The 27,834-nt window shown below is 38.0% G+C and overlaps 1 protein-coding gene across 7 annotated transcripts in view; it reads left to right on the top strand.

The window, feature by feature from the left end:
* The window catches only part of PTPRZ1 (protein tyrosine phosphatase receptor type Z1), a 130,899-nt gene that overhangs the window by 15,337 nt on the left and 87,728 nt on the right, over nucleotides 1–27,834 (top strand). For all 7 annotated transcript variants that reach the window (XM_039571313.1, XM_039571312.1, XM_039571310.1 and 4 more), the window contains exon 2: nucleotides 23,673–23,738. In XM_039571313.1, the coding sequence (XP_039427247.1) occupies nucleotides 23,673–23,738 (66 nt within the window). The remainder of the gene's footprint in view (nucleotides 1–23,672; nucleotides 23,739–27,834) is intronic.

Raw genomic sequence — 27,834 nt, 5'->3', positions numbered from 1 at the left:
CTGAATGTCAACATGGAGAAATGTGGCAGTATCAGGTAGGCATTTGGTGTGTAAAACAAAGCTCTAACATCTCACAAAAGGAGTAATTATACTGCATGGGGATACCACTGATGTTATTTTATCTAATTGCTGTAATTTACTGTTCATGTGAGGTGTGGTAGTACAGTCATAACATACTGAAAAGTTAGGTTTTCCTCAGGTGTAGCAGTCAGTAAAGCTTGTGTCCATGTGTCATGTTTGATGATAATAAAAATAATGATACTATTTATCCTGTCTCATTTTTCTTCATTTATCATTCTTCTTCATGCTACAAAGGTAGCATGGGAGCACAGCTATAGGGGTGGTGGCTGTTGGCAGCTGCTTTCCATTAGCTGCTATCTCAGTTCCACAAGGTCTTGCAACACACATTTTCTAGGTGGTCCCTAGTGCTGAATGAATGGGTACAGTTTTTCTGTCTTACGCCCTCCATACTGCCACTTCATGGATCACCCTGCATGCTTCAGTGTTTGCTGCCAGTTACTACTCTGCAGTGTCCTGATCCATTCTTGTCTGCAGTTCTGACTTAAGGGATGTGATGCTCTGTGTCTGTTCATTACTTGTACTTCAGAAATAAGTGTTGATTTCTAAGCTGTGACCATAAGGCCAAGTACTGACATGGACAAAAGTTCTAAATTTCACAGGTGCAGTGGATAAAACCCTATATTGCTTTGTGTTCTCTCTTTAAAAAAGTAGCAAACATTAAAAAATTAATTGAAGGACCATTCCAGATTTCTGTTGTCTCCTGGCAAGTGATAACTTATGGGGGAAAAACAGTAAGGAAAGTGGTGGGCCCTGCTAACAAGAGGAAGAGACTTAATGGTAGTTTCCAGAGTCCTTGCTCTAGAGTTCATAGAAGTCCCAGAGAGATTGAGAAAGTAAATGAAAGACAAGAACAGCAAAAAAAAAGAAAGGGAGAAACAGGAAGGAGGGAGTGAAGAAGGGAGGGAGAAAGGAAGGAGTAAGTTTACAAATGAGACACATTTGCCACTTGTGCATCTTCTGTTTCTCTTGTGTTCTTTAATTGTGGTGCTGCTGCATTCTGCAACTACTCATCATTTTTGACTACTAGAAAAGGAGACTGGGGGAGTCCAATTACGCCTGCTGTGCCTTGTACAGCCATCACATCACCAAACCCAGAGTGAAATGAAATGACATAAGTGAACCCAAGATTTCAATCTCAGGTTTTTTCCACAACTCTTTTCCAGGTAGTGAGGAAGATGAAGAGGGTAATGCTACCAATTTCTTCTTCTTTTTTAATGAATGCATACAAGTGGAGTTTACTACAGAGCAATTTCTGAGGTGCTCATTCATCACAACAGAGAAAAAAAGTTCAGAGCAAGAGCTGAGGAGTCTTGATTTGCTTCTAGCAGGAACTGTTTATGTAACTTCCTCAGCATCATCACCACAGTGATCTCTAAAGACATGTAGGTGTGTAATACTTCCAGCCAGCATATGATGAATGAATTATAAAAGATGCTTGTTGACATTTGCAAGGAGAGACTAAGTGATGAAACAAGAGCAGTGATGGATTTGGGGAAGAAAGAGACACCACCCCCTGCCCCCTTACCCACACTTCCACACTGCCTTGGCCTTTGAGGGTGACCTTCAACCCCTCCTCCTTTCTCCCTCCTCATAGGGAACCTTATGCACTCCCCTTCCTTCTCTTTCTGAGCCCCACATCTGGATGTTAAGCAGATTCCCTTCAGAAAGTCCTACTCATCTAGAAGCATGAACTGTTCTTGTTTTAGGGTAGGAGGGAGTACTGCAAAGCAGATTCTGGCTAATTGTCACTCACTGCCTGTGGCAAGCATCCGTATCTGAGATTATCATATAAATTCTATTTGTACAACATACAGTCTCAATGCAGCTCAAATTCTATGGATTTGTTGGCAGTACTACAAGTAAATCATTATAATAGTTGCTAAAAAGTGAGCATTGACAGTGATATTCAGGCTGTAATGACCACTGTAACCTAAAAAACTGCAAGGAGCTTTATTGTTTTCAAAAGGGAAATGTATGTTCTTAGCTTGAAATGTAATTTGGTTGGAATAGTACATTTCCTTTATAATGAATACATCCCAAACTAATGCTGCCTCCTTGAACAATTTGCAAACCCAGGATTTGATGGTAAAACTCACTGCTCCTAAGCATGGCACACTGCTGCCTCTATGGAGTGGAAATAGGTGTGTGTTACAGATTAAACAGGGACGCTGGTTTTCACCAAAATGTACAGACATTTGGTAGTAACTCTTTGTGAGGAAATATTTGAAGGGCAGTTAAAAAGCCTTGGACGTGTAAGGACCATGGCAGTAAGTTCTGTAAGTTTAAGTTTTTTTCAGGGAAACAATATTTAGAAATAAGTTTCAGCTAAATTTCACAATTATTTTAATTGGAGAAAACAACTCTGAATTCTTTTTGATGCAATAACTATAATGAATACTATTTTAAGAATCCACCCAAGGCTCTAGTCATGAAAGAATATGTGCTTGACTGAGTTGCATTCACTCTATAAAATAAAACTGATGTTCTGCTTGCAGCTCTAAAGAGAAGATCTCCATTCTTTTACCTCCATGCCAGAATTCCACGATGGGTGTGATGAGTATCCTAGTTTTCTGTGGGAAAAAAAATCTAAAGAGAAGCAAGCTGTAATTTCCTATGGAAAAACAAAAATAAGTAAAGAAAGAAATTGACAGGGAAAAAAAGGCATACTAGTGCAAACCTTTATCAAAAAAGAAAATTCTTCTGCTCAGTTCTAAAGTGTGTCCATAACATTTTTGATGTACATCTACTAGGCGTTACACTTTTCTAGTGTACATTGTACAACAAGTAAGTTTCTAAGAGCAGGGTAATATTAGGGTGTTGTGGTTTAACCCCAGCCAGCACTAAGCCCCATGCAGCCACTTGCTCACTTCCCCCATCAGCAGGATCATGGAGAGAATCAGAAGGATGAAAGTGAGAAAACTCATGGGTTGAGATAAAGACAGTTTAATAAGGAAAGCAAAAGCCCCAAACACAAGCAAGTGAAAACAAGGAATTTTTCCTGCCTTTCCTGTGGGCGGGCATATGTTCGGCCATCCCCAGGAGAGCAGGACTCCATCACACATAAAGGTAACTTGGGAAAACAAATGCCATCACTCCAAATATTCCTCCCTTCTTTCCTCATCCCTCCACTTTGTATACAGAGCATGATGTCATAGGGTCTGGAATATCCCTTGGTCAGTTGGGATCACCTGCTCTGACTGTCTCTTCCCAGCCTCCCATGCCCCCCCAACTTCCTTACCAGCCTGGAAGTACAAATAGCAGAAGAGGCCTTGGTTCTGCACAAGCCCTGCCCAGCAACAACAAAAACATCTTTGTATTATCAAACCTGTGTTCAGCACAAATCCAAAACACAGCCCCATACCAGCCACTGTGAAGAAAATTAACTCTACCCCAGCCAAAACCAGGACATAGGGTAGGAACTAGTATCCAAGAGCTACTTCTGCATTTAAGTGGCTCGCATGCTCAGAAAGAAATCAGAAAAAAGTTATTTCTAATGCAAGTGACCATATAGCAAACTAAATTTCAAGAAGAGGATTGATTCCAATTACATATGGTCATCTGCTTTCTTTGATATATCCAAAACACTGCAAAAACTGTGGAGTAGTCAGCCCTTGCATGAGAATGACCTATTCAGCATACACCAGTGTAGCCTCTCAAGAACCATAAACATAAAAGTAGATATTAAGATACCAATAAAATAAAAAAACCCTTTTTTCCTACAATTATATTCTGTCATTGCCTTTCCTTTGAGTGCTAATACGGAGTTCATAAGAAACTAGACACATTTTACTGAACTAATAAAATTTAATCCTAACATAAATGTACTAGTATATTGCCTATATAAGAGCAGTGAGCCAATTGTTTGGCAATAAGCCAGGCACTGCTGGATAAATTGAAATGCAACCCTTTCATCACTGCTTGATTTAGCAATTAGTTGACATCAAACTAGGAAACATGCACTAGACAGAAAGTACAGAATGTGATTTCTCCATAGTAATATTCTAAACTCTTTTATTGCATATCTATGTAGTAGGCAGAATTAATACTGATGGGATTTCCTCTGTTTACTAAAAAAAAAAAAAAATCCCTAGTTATCTTAAACTGTTATTTTGCAGTTACCTGGCACTCAGCATAGATAAAATATTCCTTCAACTTTCATCTAATTATGATGCTATTAATAATGACAAGCCTTGAGAAAATAAGTGCATGACAATTAATAAAAAAAGTGGGTTAGATATGAGGGAATTTGTGTTTCTGATGATGACAGGGCTCAGCCTATAAATCACCAGTATAGGAGGAGCATGCTGAGAAAAGACAACCATAAAGGTAAATTACGAAATCTAAATGAGACCCTGGGGACTAGGAAGATAATGATGTAAACCGAATCCGAGATGTGGGTTGAGGCACAAATGCATAGGTGAAAAGCAGAGCTTCAGTTTGATACAAGAAAAAGGAAATGTTTGAGAAATTATCTGTGTGTTATATGTGGCCTCAGAGAACAATTAATCCATCATTCAGCTAACTGCTGACAGCTTGCTTTCGCTGGGGAGTTAATTTGATGGCAACCGCCTGCCTTTAGCTGTCATTCTTATAGGAGCTGAGAAGCTTATTCCTGTCACAATCGGGCTTATTGAGCTCACCTAACACCCAGCATGCACACCAATAGGGGTCTGCCACTCTGAGACAGAGAGAGCCATCAAGAGTGGACCACAGAAATCAATGTGGCCATTAAAGAGGCTCTTGGTCAGCTCCCAAGATGGCCCTGGGAAGGGGATCTGAATGCTTTGACAGCTGAGCCACTGCTAGCATCGATTTGTCAGTGACACAGGAGCTTGCGCTAGTGGCATGTGGAGGGATGGGCCCCTGCACCGGGCTGGCCTTTGTGTGGTAAGTGTATGGGAACAGGTTATATAGAGCAATTAAAACATTAGAAATCTGGAAATAGGTGCATATGAAGTGAAAGTTGGCCGGAAGGCTAAATGGACAGCTTAAACTTTCCAGCTGTAAAATAAAGCAAAATGAAAAGGAAAAATTAGGAATGAAAGGAAGGAAAGAAGAAGGGAAATAAACTAGAAGACAGCAGAGTGAAGTTTGGGTCCTATCCTGAATTAACAAAGAACTTCTTCCAGAAGACTTTGGGGGTTTTTTTCAAAAGCTCTGGGGGTTTTTTGCACTTTGAGCTTCACATACATGCTATAGTTTTGATTCCCTCTTCTCTGGAAAGAGATATGAAACACTTGTGTCATGTTTTGGAAAGGTATGATGCTTTTGTTTTGGTCTTCAGCCAGGAAGTAAGCTTTACCAATGAAGAAATAAAAATGACCGGATACACACTCTCTGGTCTTCTGCATGTTGGCCTCAAAAGTGAATGGGTTCAGGTATTCATAAAAAGCCACGATCCTTTCACAATGCTACAATCTCTTATGAAAGCCTAGACACATTTACATAAAATTTGGAATTTACAGTAGAAGAATAGACCATTCTTTTTTTTTTTCTTTCTAATCTCAGTTGTATGATGTGTTTGATTGATTCTGCCATGGGCCCTTTCCCCTGTTGCACCTCAGAGTACAAAAAAGGGGAGAGTTAATGCTGATCTGCATATTCTAACCATTCAAGGACCAAAGATGCTCCTTTGGGATGAAGATTAGAACTTTTTTCTAATGCAGACTTTGATACGGCTATCTATTTCTTGTTGAATTCAATTACCTATAACACATGCCTCCTGAGAATTTTAAAAAGGCACTGTTTGCACAAGTTGTGTGTAGCCAGCACAGCCCCAAGAGATGTGCCTTACTGTTCTAGAGAGAGCATTTACTTCCTGCTACTTTCATATGCCAGTGTCTTTAAGTGGGTGGGGAGTGGGGGAAGTTTAATTTCTCATTTTCTTTTCAAAACCCATGCTTTGGAAAGAGACAGTACACTTCATCACAGATTATATATAACTTCAAATAATCAACATTTGGAGCTTGGAAAATTTGCATTTCCTATAAATGAAACTATATATAATTTATATAATGCTTTTTCACAGAAAAACTATTTTCTTTCTATGGAAAGACTTACTTTGATGTAAGTACCTTGAAGCTCATGGTAAAACTGAAGTAACAAGTTAATGAAATGAAGTATCAGGGAATACTGTGTGAAGTACTGAATGCTGAATTGCAGAAAGCTATGTGGATATATGAAATATATTTATTATTATTGATATGGTATTTATGGACTGAAGAAAAATTTTTTCATTTTCTTCTCACAATTATCGTCTATTCTGTTCATGTCCTTGCACAACAATCACTGAGAAACTCAGTACTTAGGTCTTTTTCAGATGAGTGTCAAGATACTTGATTTCTTTCCAAATTCGTTTTCAGAGTAGAACTTAAGGTACAAGTTCAAGATTACCTTTGAAGTCCCAGACAGAGGTTACCACATTACATGCACATATGATTATTGATGTCAGTTTCAGAATTCTAGAATTCTCTCATACACAGAATAAATTGTTGAACAATATACTTAGAATAACCGATGGCTCTTACTAAATTCATTATTTTCCTTTACTAATAAATGTATTTTATCATTTGGAAATCATTCTTAAACCCTGTACTGGGATGAGCAGATAATTTAGAGCATAAGAGGTACTTTGCTTTAAAGGAGAATAGGGTAAGAGAAAAATGTCTTTCAGTTCATTTGTGGAAATTGTCTTCAATTCCAATATGTTGAACACATTTTAGATAATGAATTTTTTGTACTCTCAGATCGTACCTGAACTTAATGATCTCATCAAAATCAGTGGCAACACTTCCTGTTTCTTTAATGAAGCTACAGTTTCTTGTGGAGAGGCTTGGGTGTGTAAGGGAGACAAGAAGGAACTTTACAGTTAAAACTATTATATGGTAGTCTGACTTAAAAGTAATTCAGGCCTTGTCAAAGAAACCAGCAATCAGCTGTGAGCTCTGTAAAATTTCTGCCCTTAAGTATAAAAGAGAGAGCTCTTCGGTTTGTAATTATCTTTATGGGCTATAAAAAATAGGGTCCAGAGAAAGAAAAGCATTTACTTTCATTAAACCTTATGAGTACTGTTAGATGGACAGGGTTTAACTATGAAAATATCAGTCAACTTAAAATCTCAGTGTGATTCTCACAGATACGTATTTCATTACTGAAAATTCCTCCACTTGTACACAGCAGAGTCATAGGGAAGGTTTTGTAGGAGCAGAGGCTGATGAATAAGATTTGGAAACCAGCAGAGGGAGGGTTTTGCGGAGGGAAGACATGATGTCAATTAGCCATAGATGGACTCAGAGGGGTGGAAGACTGATAATTAGATGACAATAAACTCAGAAATATAAACTGAAGCATTTTGGACAGACTGTGCATTGCTCAGTGCCTTTGGAGTAAGAGATTGTTCAGGTAAGACACTGACCTTCATGCTGTAACATACCCTTGACCAGAAGGTTAGCCCACCAGGACTAATCCAGATTCCTCATAAAGATCTGGTTTTCTCTTCCAGTGGCATGTGGTACCAGCAGTTGTATTCCTGCTTCTCAGGGAAACGTTTTGAAAAGGATTCATGGCATTTAGGTGCACAATATCCTACAGTAGGAGCATTTTAATTTGGAAGTATTGAATGTCCCAAGGCCTTTTTCTTAAAATTAATTCCTTGTTATGATATATAAACATAGTTACAGTAAATTGAGTAGCTGGGAGACCTTTTCCTGGCCTCTCCTCTGATTTCAGAGTCCTTGAATGCAAAATTGCAGTGATGTCTTATAAACTGATTTCAGCGATATATTTCAAACAAAAAAAATGGGACTGAGGAGAACAGAAATACCCTCTTTATGTTTGTAAGTCTAGTCATGGCAAGGTCAGCAAAGCCAGACTGCGTTGAGTTAGTCAAGTGAAGGTATTACATGTTCGTTTTATTTTATGTGTGACAGATGGACTCCTGTGACTTGCAGAGTAACTTTTTGACATAAAAAGTTCACTATTATGGTATAGCAGAGTGGCATTTTTATTGCACATAGGATATTCCCAAACTGTTTTAATTTTGCAGCTACTTAGTCTAAGGTAGTTGGATAGTGACTATTTATTTTAAAAGATCATTTCAAACTGTTACCTAAAATATTTTTTCCTTGCTGTTTAACTAATTGGCAGTTTTTTTACTCTAAACTGTATTTTAGGAGGAAAAAGTATGTTTGAAACGTTCATTGCAATAGCCATGTCAGTGAAAGCTTGGCTGCCTGTTTTCTCTGCAGACTTATGTAAATTTTCAGGGACCTTGTGTGAATGGAAGGAGTCTGAATTTGTGTCCATGGTAATCTGTTCAATGTGTAGAGGAAGTTACAATGGCCTTAACCCATGAAAAGGATCAGTTGTTTTCATGGAAAGCAGTCAAGACATGCTTTGAATTCAGATAGTCAACTTAATCAGAGCTGGACTTTGTTTTGTAAGGGTTTCTCTTTGAAAAAGCTGAATGCTGGTCACCTGCTACAATCAAAATACATCATTCATCTGTAAAGGGGCATAAAAATTTAACAGTTAGCTGAAGAATGGATACATCCCTGAAACAAAGGAAAAAACGTCCTGCAGTTATTTACAATCTCTGCTTGGACATGTAGAAGCATGAAAATGCCACAGTCATCCGGGCTCATTACCTGCCTTCAGCCATGGGCAGCTGAGTTAGTTCATACTGTGCTTCTTTAGGACTGGGAATTCAGCAGCACTTGTCCTCGCTGCCTTCCTGCGTGTGGTGAAAGTCCTGCCTGGGCAGGAGTGGTCAGCACACCTGATAGGCAAGACACAGATGGGTTTGAGCAAATGTGGGAATTCAGAGTCGTGTGTCAGCCATCAGAGGACATAAAAAGAATTCAAGTCTAGTCCTCCGCCTCATCTTGATTTTCCTCAGACAAAATGGTTTTGCTGGTACAGCTTATAGCCCTGGTAAGAATAAAGTGATTGAAACTATATTCTTCTTTTGTCTTTACTAAAAGAAATCATATATAGCATTTGGGGTTTTTTTCCTGCATTTAAATGAAACTACAGTACAAATATTAGGAGAAGTATTGTTAGGCAACCTATGTTTATTTGGCTATTCAGCAGAGATTTAATTTGGAAGACTGAATAATCCTTGTCTCAGTTTAATCTGTTTCAACTAGTGAAAGTAAAGATCTTTCTGCTCCATATCTTAATAAATCTGTTGCAGAATATTTCCAGAGATTAATGGTAGATTTGTATTAGGGATGGCTCGCTTTCAATGATAAGGATGACAGAGTTAAAAATAGTAAATACAATAATGGAAGAAAATAAACAGTTCAGTGTATATAATTCATGCAAGGTTTTTATTTTGCAGTATCTATCAAGTGCTGCTTGAACATTTTTCACATTACCAGTGTTAGCTAAATAAATTTGCCCTATTGTTGCATGAAGCTGCATTTAGAGAGCATTGTAACTACATTTCTTGGCCTTCCTTGAAAATGGCATTACCCAACAACTTCACAGTGGGAAGAGGCAGATCTTTCAATGCAGAGCACTGAATTAAGACAGCAAGGATAGCTGGTACTTACCCCTTATCAATTTAAGAGCTGTAAATTCCTGGAATTATTCTTATAAGAACTACTGTGCCCTGTGCTTGTCCACCAGTGGAGATGTTTGGACATAAAACCTGTAATGGGAAACTTGGTAACTGCTCAAGGCATAAGAGAGAAGACTATTGGTGGACAATCACAGTGTAAGCAACAACAAAATCTCATCCAGGCAGAGGAAAAACACTTAAGTACTGTAGTGGCTGGCATTCTTACTGGACATTTAAGTTTTCTTTCTCCACGGGAGCAGACAGTAGCAACAAGGATTTCCTTAAAAATTGCAACAAAAGATAAGAGCATAGGCAGAGCTACACTGTTAGGGAATATCTCAGATGTCTTTACAGGAGGCATAGGGATCAATGGCCAGATCAAGCTATTCTCTTGCTTCTCCATGTCAAACACAATTGGATAAAGCAGAACGTCTATAAATTGTTCAGGGGAAAAAGCAATATTAACAATAGTAGTCACTTAAATAAAACTTCGTAGAGTAATTGGGTTTTGAGAATGAACTGTACAGTGAGGAATCATGGAATTGGAGCATTTGAAAATGCTATTGCCCACAATATAAAGGGTGTACTCTGCAGTGTTGGGTTAGGCCAAAATCTGCTCTACCCTACTCTCTTACAAGGGCAGTGAAAGACAGTATTGTCTAAAACCAGCATTTGCTCCTTGAACAAGGTGGATATTGCAACACAAAAGTAAGCGTCATGTGATCCCGGTTCTATAAGGTAGCTGCAACTGATGGATCTGAGATTTTTCCTTTTATTAGGAATATCACTTCACAGTCATGTTTTGTGTCCCTGATGGAATTTCAGAGTCCTAAGGGGGACATTGCTTAACAGCATCTGGGGGACACACTCCTGTGAATTGAAGCAAGGGAAGAGTCAGTCATATCGCTTTCTCCCGCCGGCTTCTCAAAGGTAACTTCGTTGTTTACCTGGATATAAAAGTAGAATAGTAAGTGATATTTATTTTAAGTTTAAATAGTAGTTGTGTTTCATCTAGGACAAATGCTGCCACTGTTTCAAACACCATGGATCATTCACGTGCAGTATGCAAGTAGTAGGAATAGCCATGTTGGGTCATCCCTGAATTCAGTATTGTGTGACAGGCTAGTGCAGATATTTCAGTAAAATGGGTATGATATCATACAGTAGGTAGAAGTGAAAAACTCCCCAATCTTTTCTTGTATTTCTCATCTATGCCAAGTACCTTTCAAAATGTACTGTGATAAGACCAAGTATTCCTGATATCCTTATAGTTATTTCAGTCTTCATTTAGCTGTTATTCTGAACAGTTTCTTGCAGTGATAATTGCCTAGACAGATGTGAATAAAGTGAATCCTTTCACTGCTTTTCTTACTTTCAGCCTCCTCATTAATGCCCCCAGGTGTTCTTGTTCTTCCAAAGAGATGGGAACAAAAGTTCACAGTCTTCATCTTAGCAACATTCATTATTCTTTATAATTGTTTTCTTACCAAAACAAGCATTCTTAACTTATTCCATCTCCTTGATCTAGAACTTTTCCATGGCCACTTTCATCAATGTTCCCTCTCACCCATGTTATTGTGCTTAATTGTTTTCAAGAAGGCAAGTTCAGTACAGAATGCAGTTTTCCAGATGAAGCTACACTGCTGATTTGTTCTAAAGGGGCAATAATATTTTTTCGTCACCATTTCTCAAATATTTCCAAATTTCTGCTTGGACTTCAGCTATACACTGAATTAAGATTGGTTTCACTGTCCAGGGATGCCCTGGTCTATGCTATCAGCTGATAAAGTTAATTGGAAACCCCACAAAGTAAAAGCAGGGGTTTTTTTCAGTGACTTTTTTTCAATTACTTTTTGCTGCTACATCTGTCAAAGCTAATCATCATTTGGCCTTATTACACATTTACCTTGCCTGTTACAGCTCTTTGAACTTCTTGAAACCATAGTTTTACCCAATCTGATTAAATTGCAAAAAATTTAATTAAAATTGATTAAATGTTGTGCATCACAACATTTTGCCATATCCTCTTGGATCTTGTAACTGTTTCTCTTTCTGGAAAATTATTAGACATTTCAAAGAAATGTTGTATTGCTATTTTGGAGAACTTTTTAAAAAGCTTGTGCTTTTAATTACTAAAGGTAGGTGTCAATATACTATTTTGCCGCCCTTGCTGTCCCTTGAACGTTAATTCGAATTTTGGTGCCATCATCACCCTTTAATGGCTCATCTGCTGTTCACTGGGTGACTTGTGTGCTGTACATATTAGAATAAAAGCCTTGGCTTGTTTGTGTTCAAGAGGTACTTTTCAGATTTGCAACATCAGTGTTACTCTAAGCTTTGTCCTGCTGGGCCATTTGCCCATTTTACGTAGGCCCATTGAGGTCGTACTGGTTTGTTACATTGTGCTGGTTATTTCATCCTGCTCCCCCTTAGGAATTCAATTTGCTTTTCTTTGCTAGCCTTTGTGACATAGTCACATGTATGCATAGTTATATATAAAATATATATTTCTATTTATATGTATTTTATGTAAATATGTATATAGTATATCTATTATTAGGGCTCCAGTTTGTTCTTATAGAGTCATGCTCCTCTCCTCTCAGCAGTTTTATTTTCCCCTAGGCAGTCTCCAGTGCCTAGAAGTTTAAACCTTCCTTGCTCACTCAAAGAAGTGAGTTTTAGCACTCTGTTCGTTTTGTCTGTTTGGGCCTGCACCCTCAAATTGAAGCATTTATAAGAAAAGAGGCAGTGAGAGAGCTTCTTCTAAGACCATATGTAAACTTCCAGGCCGTTCCCTATTCATAACTCTGCATTACTAGGCATGATATGTAAGTCAGGCTTCCTCCCTAGCACAATGGCAGAAGTGTCTAAATGGCTCCAGGACAAAGCGCCCTAATTATGTGCCCAGCGAGTATTCACAGAAGACATTCTGAATCCAGCCTATTGAAGTTTTTCCCCGTACCATAAAACCTTTATATAAATATTCATAAGAGAGAGGGGGACAGGCAGACAGGCTTCACAAGCTGCTAATTAATGCCTTTACCCACGGTTTTATTGCTCTACACCTAAACTAAGGACAGGCTGTGTTTATGAAGGGCTTTGAGGATTTGGGGAGCCTGCAGTGGGAGTTCAGTGTTAAAATTCCTTTCTGGTCCTAATTGTTATCCCTGAAGAGCCAAAACTTCTTACCTCTGTTGGAAGTCGAGATCTGACCCAGCAAAGAGTTTAGGCAGGTGAATTCCCAATGTGGGAATGACTTTATCAGTCCTGGTGTAAATTCACAAGCTGCTTTAGTGCATTGAAACCTAAGTACAAGATTCAAGCATGCTCATGCTACTAACTTACTATTCCTTTTTAGAAAATGTTTTCCTGATTCTCGTTGCTGTTAATTAATGGAGCAATTAATTAATTCATTAGTTGGCTATAAAAATAATTCAATCCTGGTACATGAGTCATTGCAAGTTTTTCTAGTTAGGTACATTGTATTTTATTTCCTCATGTTTCAGTGTTTAGTTTGTAATACAAATTTGCCTATGAATCACAGTAACATTTCCAGGCTAACAGATTTTCATTTCAAAGATTCAATTTCTCACTATTAGAAAGTCGCAGTCAATTTGCAGTTGGTTATTGAGTGTTGACAGCTGACTGCCACAAATATGAACTTTCAGTTGTATTGAACTAATGGGAGCCTAGGAGGAGTGCTGCAACAGGATTCTCAGTTCAGGCTACGTTACACACTCAGTGTAGGATTGCAAGTAATAAGAGGTCAGAACCTCCATTTTGTGGTTCAGTGCACGAATTAAGGCTTTTCATGGAGTGCCACCACCACCTGACACCTGTGAAAATGCTTTTTACTGCCTTAGCTAAAGATTGGATTATATGGGAAAATGGTTATTGCAGGAAGGTGAAATTTCATGTTTACAGTGATTTTTCAAACCATGTTTCTGTCATCTTATGGGGCTATTATTTCCACATTTTGGGTCAAATCTTGCTCAACTCAGTTTATCTCCCCTGACAGAATTCAACAGGCATTAAAACTGAAAGAATTTAAACTAACAATGTTGTGGGTTTGTTTTTCTGAAATCACGAATCTGCATCGTCTGCTATTACTGTTATGTGAAATGGGCGTAAAGTAGACATTAGGAGGATGGGTAGGTGATGGTTGTGTGCCACTGTATAGTAGTTTTGTGCTCTGTCTGCATTCATGTGGGCCTTATATAGCTTCCCAGTAAGATTTACCACCCCACCCCAAGGTGAAGAGCATATTGATTAAATACAAATGAGCAAGATACATGACTATGTAGATCACGCAAAACATCTGATCAAAACATCTCATTCTCTACTTCCAAATATTATTAGTATCTGAATTCCAAAATTGTCATTGAAGTTCCAGTTTTGTGGATGATTGGTACAGGACTAGGATGAGATTCCTGTTTCCTTCCTGGTGCTTTCTTGGACATACATAAACCATGAGACAGACTTTGGCCCTAAGACTATATCAAATGGTAGCTACAGAGTAGAAAACAAGTTACTGAAGAGAATTAAAAACGAAATCAAGAAAAGAAATGTGAAGAAAATAGATTTTTAATCGACCTGACCTTATTTTGTTTGATATCAGCCCCCCCCTTTTTTTTTTCAATTAAATCAGTATCAGAAGAGAAAAAAATCAAGTGTCAATATTGCTGTAGTTAGCTACAATAAACAATCACCTCCAGGAACAATCACCTCCAGGAACACCATGTTGTTTTCAGCAGTCTGTGAAAGTAAAAATATTGTTCTGTAGGACAATACAGCGTATTTGTGTATGTTTGATGAAGTAGAGGACCAGATACTGAGCATTTGCTTTTTAAAACATGAGTAAAACATGCTGGTCAGCAAAAGTCTAGTGTGAGCTCTAAGTGCCTGGATTGTATGAAAATACAGCAGTGGTGTGGCACTCTACCTACACGGTGCAGGAGATGGCCTAACAGAAGACAGCTTAGATCATCCTCTGGAATTTCAAGCTATGCCCCTTTTTTGGTACTCTTTTATTTTTATTTGACTTCCCAAAGTAATAAAAAGAGTCTAAACCAATGTCATTTAATCTGTCCATATTGACTTACAAATTTTTGAAATTAACTTCTGAATAGCTGAAGTGAAATGATAAAATGATATCCCACCAAAACTTATTTAAACTTGGGACTGTGTGTCCTTGGTAGCTCTAAGATCTGGACAAGGATTATGGGAACCTCAGCCCCATCCAACTGCACCAGACCCTCATCAAACAGTCAGCCCCTTCCAGCTGCCACTTTCTCTGAGCAAAGCTCAAGGATCTGGGAAAAATTCTTGCTGAGTGCACTAAATTTTTTTCTGACCTATGTGACATGTACTTCTTTTTCCAGTAATTTCCTGGGTTTTGTGGTGCCATAGAGGTTAAATTCAATATACATTTCAAATACACTATGTGTAATCTCACTTAGAGATTGTACTTAGACTGTACTTAGAGTCAACAGGTAGGGTTTGGCCTATTCAGCAGTGAGTTTCCAAAGGCTTTTGTAATTTTATACAGCAGGAGTCAGACTGAAAAGTGCCTCTTAGGCAAAAGACAGACACCCAAGTCCAAAGTTACCCAAGTCCTGAAAACGCTGAGAAATAGATGCCTGACTTTACAGATACTTCACTTCTTCCCCTGAAAGTCTCCTGAATGCTTAAAATTCTGCTTTAGAGTTTGCTGAGAATTTCTTAGTCTGGATAGCATGGAGCAGCCTGGAGTTTAGTTCATGTCTAACACATATTTCTAATTTTAAAAATTAATGATGTTTCAGAAATCCTTTACAAATTAAACGTTATCAGAATAGGTTAAAAGACACATTTGTAGTGTTAAGCTCCATGTAAGGTATTACTGACACTAAATCTCCTTTTCACTACATCCTACTGGCTTGAAAACTCCATGAACATCAGGAGACAGGTTCTTCTTCCTCTTACTGGGGAGAGGTGAATCTATGGGGCAATTGCTCCTTAAGACCACCCAAAAGGCACCTGCAGGGACAGAGGGAAGGTACTGCCCTGTGCTCATGGCGAGGGGAACAGAGGTCCTGTGGGGTAAAAGGCAGCATAGATTTTGGTTCCTCACCTCGGTGTATTGTTAAATACAATATTGTGAATGAGTTTTAAAGTAATTGCATTATTGTGATTATTTTCTCTGTGATCTCCCTTATTCCACTATATTAATAATTCTGCTGCATTCTAGTAAAAAAAGAAAATTATTAAAAAATCATAACACAAACCCATAAATTGTATGTCTTTGTTTTGACTTTGGTTTGTGTTTCTAGTATGCCAGTGTTTGCCACATTTTTCTCTGTTGTCTCTATCGGTCATGAGACACTGTTTTCTTTTGCAAATGATGTGTTTCTGTGATGAGTTGCAATAAGGAAATGGCTAAAGGAAAAGAATAAACACGAAATTTAAAACATGATGTTGTCGTGAGGAAGAGCAGTATGTGTGCGTATGTATTTATTTACCCCTTTTTGACAAATCCTTATAGATATATCCAGACATACTGGTGCACGTATATAATATAACTGTTAGGATTTTTCAAAAAATGGCAGGTTGTGTATTTGATTACGTGTTTTGTTTTATTTTCATTATGTTCATATATTTGTTATGAAGTAGAGACAGATAATTTTAGACATATGCAGTTGCTACTGGGTTTTCATGATGGGCTTTGGGATTTTTCAGTCTCCATGTTGCGGTGTGTAGTTTCCTAAAGGGAGTAGAATGATGCTGGTGTTGTTTTATAACAGGTATGTGGCATTATCCCTAGACTTATTTGAGTACTTATAAGAAAATCATCCAGGGCAACATCTCTCTTCTCATTTCATTGAGACTGTAATATGACTGGAGGGATGAGGGTTGAGTAGAATTTGCAAATCCAACATGAAATAAATGGGAAAAGAAAATATGTAATAATTAAAGACTTCCTCCTGTAAAGAATATCTTTCTCTTAATACTCCCTCCACCAACATCTTCAAAGGGTCCAGTCTAAGGCTGTTCATTCAGGTCCCCAAGATGATTTTAGCTATTTAAATATTCTGCAAAAGACAAAATTTCTAACAGTTTGACTTCACAGTCATTTGGTTCAGTAAATGCTCCTTTGAGGTGATTTGCGTAAGGTCTACTCTCAAGAGTTTTAAATAAATATTGCCAAAGATTTAGAGATTTACTGGTTAGTAGCTGCTAATATTAACAGGCAGAGAGGCATTGAAGAAATGTAGTAATATAAAAAAAACAACTTTCCAAAAGCCAGTTAAATGTGAACCCTGGGATTTTGGATATAGGAGTTAAATTTGTTTTATTTTTCATTGCACTTTTATTGCAATGTTTCTTGTCTTCTGTAAAGGGAATTGTGAATGTTTTTACACTTTGGTGTGAAATGTAAGAAGCAAAGCACATATTCTTCATCCCTAATTATATTTATTGCAGTACTTGACACGTAATTTTCTTAGATATTGGGATCATTGAAGTTATTGGAATACCTAGAATGTTGAAGAGGATTATGCAAATACAATTAATTTACCTTTGCTATTTATGTTTAAACAAAGTTCAGTTATATTTATCTCTTTCTTTCTTCTCTGGTACTGCTATAAGAGAAATAAATTAATTTTGAAATCAAATGCTTATAGTTTCCCTGACTTGATTCAATTCTTGTTTGTTCATGTCTGGTCTGGATTTTCTTTTTATTTGTATGATTCCATGAATTTACATGTGTTGCACTAAAAGACTCTCTAGGTATGGGGAAAAGAATCTGGGTAGCAGCCGACTTATAGAAAAGTGTGTCTTAGGAATCACTCCTTGGTACCTGCTTTTTTTGAATATCATTTCCAATTTCTATCATAAACACCACCTTGCCTCAGCTCATACATGGGACAATGGTGTAACACTTCTGCGGGAATTACAGTCCTCTTAAGTCCTTCCTGGTTTTGGCTTTGGACATGTTTTTAGGTGCTTCAGCAGCAATCAGTTCCTGTAGTTTTGCAGTGCTATCTCATTCTGTAGGTCCTTAAATTATTGATAAATGTTTGTGTTTAGCCCAAGGGCTTCACAGGCACTTAATTTCACTCACGTGTGCCTGTTCAAAGATAAACACTCGTAAGTACCACTCTCCCATCTAAAAGCTGTCCTCTTACCCTGGTCTCAGTGGGCAGACGCTTGAATGCTACATCAGTGATGAGAGAAGCCTTAAAGCTTGCTGTAGATAATGCCTCAGCTGTTGGCCAATGGCTATGTGGGAGGCTGAACGCTGTCAGACCGTTTGGGTGTACAAGATCCCAAGTGGAAGGACGCATCTGACATTTCCTACTACTTTGCCTGTAGTCAGAGTGAAGGTGGCAGTCCATAATTTAACCATGTTGAATCATACCCTAGAGTATCCCTCCCAATTTCCACTGACTGATTAGGAATTTCAGGGCCCCTCTAAACCTCAGCAAGTAAAATTCCAGAGGAGTAGAACCTAAATTGGTCAAACTGGAGTCCTTGTTATGTTTGCATATAGAAATGCACTGGAAAATTGTGATTAAATGTGATTTATAAACCTTAGTGGATGCCATAGGTATTATATTTGTAATTTCTGGCAGTATTCACTGTAAAGCTGTGACAGGTGAAGTAAGCAGTGTGTCTATTAATACTCTGGTGCTTAATAATAGCTACTTTTAAATTAAAACAGTCAATCTTTTTCTTCTAATTTTTTTTTTTAATTACAATTTGTGTTAGTAAATAAACACAACAATGGCCAAGTTGTAAGAAGAGTTTTATTTTGGCTTTATATTGAGTGCAGGAAAAGTCTCACTTGTCAATCTGTTTTGGAATGAACAGCCTACACTCAAGTGTGACGGAGGGGACTGACTCTCTTTATGTATACCCAATCATGTACCAAAGCCTGAAATAAGCCTACAAAGAAGAAACTGTGGGTAAAAAAAGATTTTTAAATTTCACTAAGGGCGTGAGAGTTCTCAGGCAGGTCTTGACAGAAGACTTAGACACTTTGACATTCAGGGAGAAAGAATATGTGAAATTGTAGAGGTGGGTTATTAAAGTATTTTTTGTGTTTTTAAGAATTTTGCAAATGGCTTTAGAGAATTAAATACATTCATAAGAAGAGACCTTACTCAGGCAAATGTAGATCATTCTGTTAAAGGGATTTATAGTTAGCTACTGTCTTTTAAAACATCAAGACTGTTAACAGGTTGTGCTCTGAATCTTTTCATTTCCTCTGTCAGTATAAATCAAGAGTTATTTCAGTTGAGGCAATGAAGCTACACCATCATGAGATCAATGAAAGATACAGAAGTGGATCCTGTGACCTTCCTGTCAATGAAAGAGGCTAAAATAAGTAAATTAAAATTGTTGAAGAAGCAATCCATTTATCACCAGATGTGATTTTGCAGTTTTGCTCTGTTTAACATTCTCAGAAGCAGAACATGTATAATGAAACCCTATCCAATCGTTTTAATTGTATTCTTTTCATATTTGACAAGCACCGAGCATCTCTTTTGTTAATTACATGTAGCTTCTTTTTTAAAATTTATTGTTATGCCACTTTTGCAGTTTGTCTTCCTTTCTTTGATGTCTTTGCAGCAATTTTGTCTGGTGTCCCCCTTCTTAACCACTAGCCATGCAGAGATTCTCTTTCAGCTACCCTGTATAAGCATTGCTATTACTGTACCATTTCAGTTTGTTCTACAATTCCTAATTCTTCTCCAGTGAAGATGTGTGTATCTTAATCTACAAATAAGCCACTTGCCTGGTAACCTGTCTGATAATAACCAATGCCAACTGATGAGGCAAGTGGATTAAAAGAGGGCAAATATGCAATGAGAACTTCCCAGTATAATCCTCCCAATTTCAGCAATGGACTTAGTGAGCCAAAAGTGGTGTCACTGGGTTTAAGAAGTGTTTGTGGATTTCTCCTTCACAGATTTTTAAATCATTTCCAAACCTGTGTAATCCTGTGTAATTCATAGCTTCCCTCTCTGCAGTCAGTAATACCAGTGTACATAGCTGAGCTCTCATGAGACACAATTTGCTTGAAACAAGAACTCCTGTATTTCTCAAAGAGAAAATTATCACGTTTTTCAGTGACTGCTCATCCTGGCTGGTATTCTGAGAATTCCTGTGCACTTCCTTGGCCTAAGAACCATGCATTGAATCTTCCCCATGTAAATTGGAATTTTAATAACAACAAAACCTTTATCTCCATGACTGTAATACATTGCTATTATCCACTTATACAGATGAATGCTTATACTTTAGAATCTGTCCTCTTTGCTCTCAAATTAGATTTTAGGAGGAAAGTATTGAATGGACAATGTATTCCAGGACCAAATCGTGTTTGTAATCTAAATGCATAGTTGATAGTGTCTACACATACTGTACATGCAGAACATCAATGTCCCATTTGTAGATCTCACTAATGCTGACATTACTTAATGTGTCCCAGTTCCCATAAATAAGTCATTCTGGTGTCAGAATCTCATAAATGCCAGCTCCACTGCAGGTGCAACTCACAAGTTCAGGCTGAGTGGAGGTAAAACCACAAGAAGGTCGTCTCTTTTTCCTCTTGAGTCTGGCAGCTGGTATGTCTTGACACTACTGTGGCACAAAGGACATAAGGGGTAAAATTGCAGCATCCTGGTACAAATCTCAGTCCCAGATTATGCCTGAGCTTGTGTCCTTTGTAGCAAAGCAGCACGTTGAGTGCAGCATCCCCAGTCTCTTGAGCACTGTCCTTGAAAAGCCCTTTTTACCAAGGCTTAGGAGAGGGATCTCTAGTGGATACGTGGGGCTTGTTGCCTCAGCATCTCTGAGAGGAATTTCCCCAACAGCATTCAGAGGTTTAAGGTCCCATTTCCTCTTCTCTGACTCATTTTTCTGGCACAGAGTGTCAAATCAAGAGGATCTCCCTCACAGACAATTCTTTCTGTTAATCATTAAAGGTATTAATTTTTCACCTTTAGATAAGCATAAAAATATTGAGGATTAGAATGTTTCATTCACAGCACTAAATCAAAAGCAACTCAACTGAGGCCAGTAAGTACAAAAGGAGTATCAGACTCACGTCAGAAAGAAAATCTGGTTATTTATATGTTTTAAACAGGAAAACGTATCTACAAGATCTTATTACTCCTAGCACTATGCTTTAACCAGAGATCATGTTCTCTCTTTGCCCTTGAGACTGAGCATGAGACAGGGTTAGACACAAATCAGTCAGTCCTGCTACCCATGAATAGCAGGGAAGCATTTGCTGCCATTATTTCTGATTTCATGGGCCTTGAGCACTGGGGCACATACTGTTTCAACTGAATATAAAAAAGAAACAAGTCTTACAGCCTCACACAGAAACATTTGACTTTGAAGGAGGGTAGTAAAAGGGGGGTGTGGGGGGGAAGCACTTAATGATATCTTGCATGTCTCCTTAATAGGCATAGAAAGATAACCATAAAACTGTTTAAAACCTGATCCTGAAACCAAGCTGCCCTGTTCTGTGGATAAATCAACAATTTATGGAAACATTTTCAATCGCTTCTTGGAAAAAAAAGAATATTTAGTATTTTTTGCTTCACAAAGCAGCACCTCATCCAATAAAATTCAAACTATTTTAGGCACTGTCTGGAGATGTCAGGCAGTGTCTCAGGAGTCATGCAGACTGTCAAGCTGATCAAGCTCAATCACTATCATAGATTTATCTATAAAACCACAAACTTGACGTCAGTTTTGCCTTCTTTTTTTTGTGAAGATGCTCTTCCCATCTTCATTTAAATTAAATGCAAGAAATTTAAATACAGTATTTAAACAGAAGTACCTGCTGTCATATATCATCAGCAAAAAGGATGTAAATTTGTTAACTTTAAACAAAATAAAACAAACTAAAAAATAAAATCATTTCTTTCCAGCTGGTCTCTACACTGTTAGCTGTTTAGCACTGACAGTTTACACAGCAGTGGAATGCATGGTTGTGTTTCCCAGGGCAATTTACACCAGCAGCTCAAGGAACAATTGCTGCATGGCTTGTCCTCACACTCACACAGCACTTTCCTCTGCCACTCATGCTAGCTACGATTCTTCAGTCATTTCCCAGATGAAATTTGGTTTTCTTCCCCAGTTTTGCCACATATTTAAAGTGTAAAGAGACAAGACCAAAACCACAGAGAGTCCCTGCAGATGCAAGAAGGTTCATGGCTGTGAGTGTGCTGTGGAGGGGCTGTGGGCAGACGGTTGGCAAATAACAGAGGAAAGAAGGTGTATGAACACCTCCTGGAATCTTTAAAGATTTTCTGTAAGATTTTCTGGGTCTATAAGTGTGTAATGCACCAAACAAAGTGAACCTTGCCCTATTTTTTTTCTTCTCCATTGAAACCATCACTCTTTGTTCATCAGAATTCCCTGTGAAATTTAAAAAGCAGTGGGAAGTTCTCTTGCGCAGCCCCTGCTTAGTTTGCATGTGAGTGATCAACTGATTGTGGGAAGTAACAATTAGGAGGACAATGGATAAAGGAGGAAACTGGAGATGTCAACTAACAGCTGTGAATCACAGCTTACACAGCTTTCTTTTCCATAATTAATTGAAGGAGCAGGCACAATGCACATTGACTTGGAAATGTGGTCCGAATACAACTTTGGTGCATATAAGTCCTTTTCCACTGCCCTTACCTGTGAGGTTTGCTCTTAGTCATGAGTGAATCTTGTGAATTGTTACAAGGGATAGTTCAGGGGGTTTTGGCAGGGAGGGAGAAGGAGAAGAGAAAAATATTAAAGGGCAGTCACATAACATGGAGGAGGCAGAAGTCTGGTGAAGTTTATGAAACATGGACTTCAGATAGGTAGCAGAAAGTCACTGTAAGACACACAAACACGTGTAAACTTGCAAATAACAATTATGATTTAACATCCTGTAATCAGTACTACCTTTCTGCATGAAATGAAAAGAAATGGATATTATGTAACTGTTTCATTAAATTATTTATTGCAGAGTATGAGCAGAATTCTATGGCATTTTCTCAAGGAAGCAATCCATATATGTGTTTAACATGCTCGAGGGCAAATACTTCTTGGATAGTTTGTATTGTACTTCTCTAGAACAGTAATGAGGTTGGTTAACATTATGGCTCTTGAAATGACAGCCTCAAAAAACCTGTATCTGCAATTTACATGCTTTAGTGATTATTCGGGGGAATAGTCATCTATTTGCCCATATCACTGTGTTGCTAGAATTGCCCTAGAACTGGCATAAAAAGAATAACAGTGAAGGTTATTCAGTAGTCAGTCAGTGACCATTTATACAGTTAGATATTTCTTTCTAGAAAAATATAACATCATTTAAAAGTAACTAGTATCTAACCTTCTCTCTCCATCAAATTTATGGACATATAAGTAATCTCAATTACTTTATCTATAATTATGCCAATGATAGAGCACAATGAAATGATATTTTAGAATATTTTCTTCATTATCTTTATCATTTATCTTGTATCAGCAGTATGAAGTTACAGAAAACATGTAAAGTCATGACCACACTGAAGCAAAAGTTTAACTCTCATTGACATCCTAGTTATCTAGAAAGGTTCTTTCTAAAGGACATCACGAAAGAGGATTTCTTTGTGGGAGAGTTGCATTAATTTTAAAAGAGGAGGAATGGCTGTAGGAAGGAATTTGGAAGGAAGGAAGGAAGGAAGGAATTCGGAAGGAAGGAATTCGGAAGGAAGGAAGGAAGGAAGGAAGGAAGGAAGGAAGGAAGGAAGGAAGGAAGGAACGAAGGAACGAAGGATTGGAAATCCTCTGTTTGCTTTGCTTGTGTCCTTAATATGCTACAGTGTTAATGATATTTATATTTTGTGTAACGAGTATTTATCATTTGAGGTCCAAGATAAAGACAAAGTAAATTATTAATTGGTAATTAAAACAGTGATTATCTTGTTGGAGGGGGGTGTGTCATCAACACTTCAAGGTCCTGTCAGGCTTCTGGTTTTAATACTGTAATTTCATTACTATTTTGCAGATTTGGTGTACGGATACTACAGACAACAGCGGAAATTGATTGAAGAGATTGATTGGTCATATACAGGTAAGCAGAACTGTCTATTGAATAACTTAAATTTGATATTTTCATATTCGTTGTTGCAACTTTAAGAGCCTCATGTGTCTGTGTACTGCTTACCATATGCCTAAACAATTGCTAAAGTGCAGGAAATGGAATATTAAAAATACGGGAACTTTACAATAGGAGAGTACTTTCATCTATTTAGATTAGTATTTTAATCTACTTAGGAATAGATTACATCCATTACTTTTGGAAAGAGAAAGTCCTCATCATTAAAACCTCAACCTGAGACCTGACTTATTTGAAGGCTGTGCCAGTAAATTGTTAGGTGCTCATTTGTCATCTGAACATTACTGTTCTAGCAAACCTGAAAAGTAGACAGAGGCTGAAACAAGGCACTGCACATTATGTGGGAAAGAACCTATCCATATACTGCATGTGAACTTCTACTCTGTGCTTCTGAGCACTTGAGCATCCTTTCCAAGTCCCACCCTGACTCTCCTAAAAACTCAGTCACTTGGTCTCTCTTATTTGCATGAGTAAGAAAGATATACCCTGAAATTCTGCATGACCGTTGCCTCATTAAAGAAGAACAATGGGAAATTCACAATTAGCCTCTTACATTCTTATATGTAAGTCGAGTACTTTCAGTAATACTGAAAAAGGTAATTTTGTCGTAGGTGTCTTTTGCCCAGCATGTAGGAAGTGAGTTCTTATGGATGTGTGTAGACACATTTTAAATTGCTTAACTGTTAAGTTTCAAAAACACCAAACTATGAAAAATAAGGACTGTCAAATTTCAGTCTTTCATAAATTGGATTCAATACATGTTCCTGTAGTTAAGGAAAATTAAACTATTCTTTTTATTTCTCTCACTCTCTTTCTCATTTTCAAGACAGTTTTTATCTTCTAGTGTAAAGCATATCTAACAAGTTTTAAGCCTAGAGAGAATTGAAACAGGCTAGTCATAAACCCTTCAAAATGAGATTTATAATGAAAACTCTCACTTACACAGATTGTAGTGACAAAATTCAAGCATAAGATCAATCAATACAGTATTTCATGTTTAAAATTGATCCATTTTTTAATATTGTAGTTAGAGGACTGCAGGGATAAACATCCTGAATTCCTGGTTACCAGAGGGCAATCTTTAAATGATAGCAAATGGGGTCTGTTTAGGATATCAGAGGATATAGCTCTTCCCTAGGTTGCACAGAGCACCCATGCACTTTACAGCTGCTGCAGCATCCACAGGTCACCCTTGATGGATATTTTGTATGGAAAAATAGCACAGACTTGGCATGTCAGATGGTCCATACCTGTTGTTTCTCTCCCTTAACATGTGAGATACCTGTGTGTAGTCATCTCAATTCATGTGCTTTGATCTAATCACTCCACTGTTGGCAAAGCCCTTCTTCCTATTCAGACCCATACAGGAGCCCTGCTTAGCACTGTGAGCCCTGCCCAGCATCCTGCTGCTCCTGCAGCCTCCTGCCCAAGGTGCATCCTGCCCTGCTCCTGCTGCCTCACCAGGCCCTCTGCTGCATAAGCTCTGTGTGCCCCCAGCATTCTTAACACAGCTGACTCCATTCCTGGCCCAAAGCTTTTGGGGAAGGCTGCATGTAAATCAGGCACTCAGAGCTTAGGGCTAGCAACTGTGTGGCAAGCTGAGTGTTATGGGATGCTTTGCTGAAGTACCAGGTAATTGGTTCATGGCATAAGGCAGAATACACAAACTCAGCTCTCACTAATAAAAAGACAGTCTTCCAGAATGTGAATAAAAATTACAGATTTTAACATTGTGTTTTGGAGGCATAGAAGTCTAGAGACTGAAGCACATAGGTTTTGATCTCCTTCATTTATAATAAATTATTTTATTCCTGAGGCAGGCAGTGTGAGGTACTGCATGCATAACCTCCATACCTAGCGCAGGCTTATGGTTGTGAGGCACAGACCAACAAGCACATTTCTGAATGGATGAACTACACTTTGCCAGTACATTTTTCCTCAGACACCAGTTACATTCTTCTGTCTTACAACCTGCTCACTGAAAGACTGAATGTGAAAAATTTCACTGAAAGTGAAAAATTAGACTCAATGTGCCAATGAAGTGTTTTGAATGAGCCTGGGGATCCTGCAACCATAGAGTCTAATCCACCATGGGTAAGAGTAATCCTACTGGCTTGGTAAATTAAACTGAGTTTGCGCAGATGTAATTCTCTATATCAAATAAGAAATTTCAGATACCTTAGCCACAGGGGGTCAATACACTCCTTTGCTGGGATGGTGCTGTGAGATCAAACTAAAATGGAACTAGAGAGTCTTACCTGTTAAAATCATCCAATTTCTTAGGGTGAAGTTTCATAATAAAGCAATTTCACGCACTGGAAATTAATGTGAGTCATCATCAGATTTTGACTCTTGGGTGAACATATAATGAAATCATAAATGCTACTGGAAATGTTTTGTAATACTTCTAAGGGCTCTGTTTTAAGCCATGGACAAAGCCTGCATTTGCAAGCATTAATTTAAGTTTTTGTGTCCTGACTTTGCATGTATTTGCATAAACAAATACAATGTTTAAGAACTGGAAGGTGGAAGTTCTTGTTACAGATGCATCCATTTTTTTCTGGAACAAGGGGATCCTGAAGCTAGCCTATTTGTAAAAATTATTTTAAGAACCTTTCATTGTATTTTTCATTAAAACAGTCATAGAAATTTTTATAAATATCATGAATATTTTCAAAGGATGTCATATGGCAAAAAGTGAATCCAGCCATTTTTTGTTGTACAAAAACCCAGTGTACTGTGAAATTTTGATTTCCTTAAATCAGTTACATACTAATTGATAAGCAAAGGTCATTTAGACAGTATTTAACAGTACCAATAAGTTTGGTAATTCACATATTATTTCAAAGCATAAAGCAAGTAATAGGAGCTTCAGTTCCTTTCTGTCATAGAGGTGAAAGTTTGATTTTTTTTTTTTGACGCTTTGCTTATCTGCATTGGTTTTGGCAGAAGGAATGATACAATGCTCTTTTCTGGTTCTGATGTTTGTTTTTGTTTTTAACATGGCTGTTTGATAGTAGTCTCTGCAAGGTCCAAGTCTAAAAGCTCACATGTAAAACTGGCAAGTGATACCACAAATTAAGATTTTGGTTTTTTCCCCAGTGAAATGTTTTTCTGCTGGGTTTCACTCTTGGGATTTTGGTTCTCGTTCACAACAAACAAGTTATGTGCTTTAGGGGAAAAAAACCACAGCTGAAATTTGTTAAAAGCAAGAGATTCTAAACAGTCTTCCAGGAATTACCAAAGCCAAGGGTTTTAAACATTTTTAAAAATTGAATGTACTACGTAAATGAATACCATAGTTGGATCAGTGTTCTTTGTCTCACCATGTAGGAGTGTTATGTTCAGCCTGTGCTGCCATTTATTATGTGATACACTGTTACACAATTGCCTTGTAAATATTGGCAACTCTCATCTTGAGGAAAGGGTAATTTTGGTATAAACTGATTGGTCTCCAGGTATTCAAAGAACATTTTTTTATGTGCAAGCAACATCTGAATAATATTTCCTTTTTCTCTGGGGAGAAGCATCATGAATCACAGAATCACAGTATAATTTAGGTTTGAAGGGGCCCTTGGAGATCATGTGGTTCCAGCCTCAGCTCAGAGAGGAACGAACTTCACAACTGAAACGGGGGAAGTATTCAAAATCTCCAAAGAAGGAGATGCTGCAATTTGGTCAATGTGTTCCACTGTTACTTTGAAGACATTTTTTATTTAGTCAGCTGCAATATGTCTTATTGCAACTTGTGGCCATTGCCTCTCATCCTTTCCTTGAGCACTCTTCTGTAGATTGCCTTTGCACAGCAGGAGAACTTCAACTAAGTTCCCTCTCTCAGCTTAAGCTTCAGCAAACTCAGGTGCCTCAGCCTCTCCTCATACATGATGTACTCCAGCCCCCAGACCATCTCAGCGGCCCTTAGTTTGTAAATATCCATCTCATACTGGGTTCAGGAGGAAACCAAAACTGGACTCTGCATTCTCGATGTCACCTCACTGGTGTGCCATAGAGGGAAAAAGTCACTTCCCTCATCCTGCTGGCTGCACTCTTG

Source organism: Corvus cornix, chromosome 1A, assembly GCF_000738735.6.
Source record: "Corvus cornix cornix isolate S_Up_H32 chromosome 1A, ASM73873v5, whole genome shotgun sequence".
NCBI classification, from domain to species: Eukaryota; Metazoa; Chordata; class Aves; order Passeriformes; family Corvidae; genus Corvus; species Corvus cornix.
The sequence above is the reverse complement of the archived record's forward strand: the minus strand, read 5'-3'. Positions and strand labels throughout refer to the sequence as shown.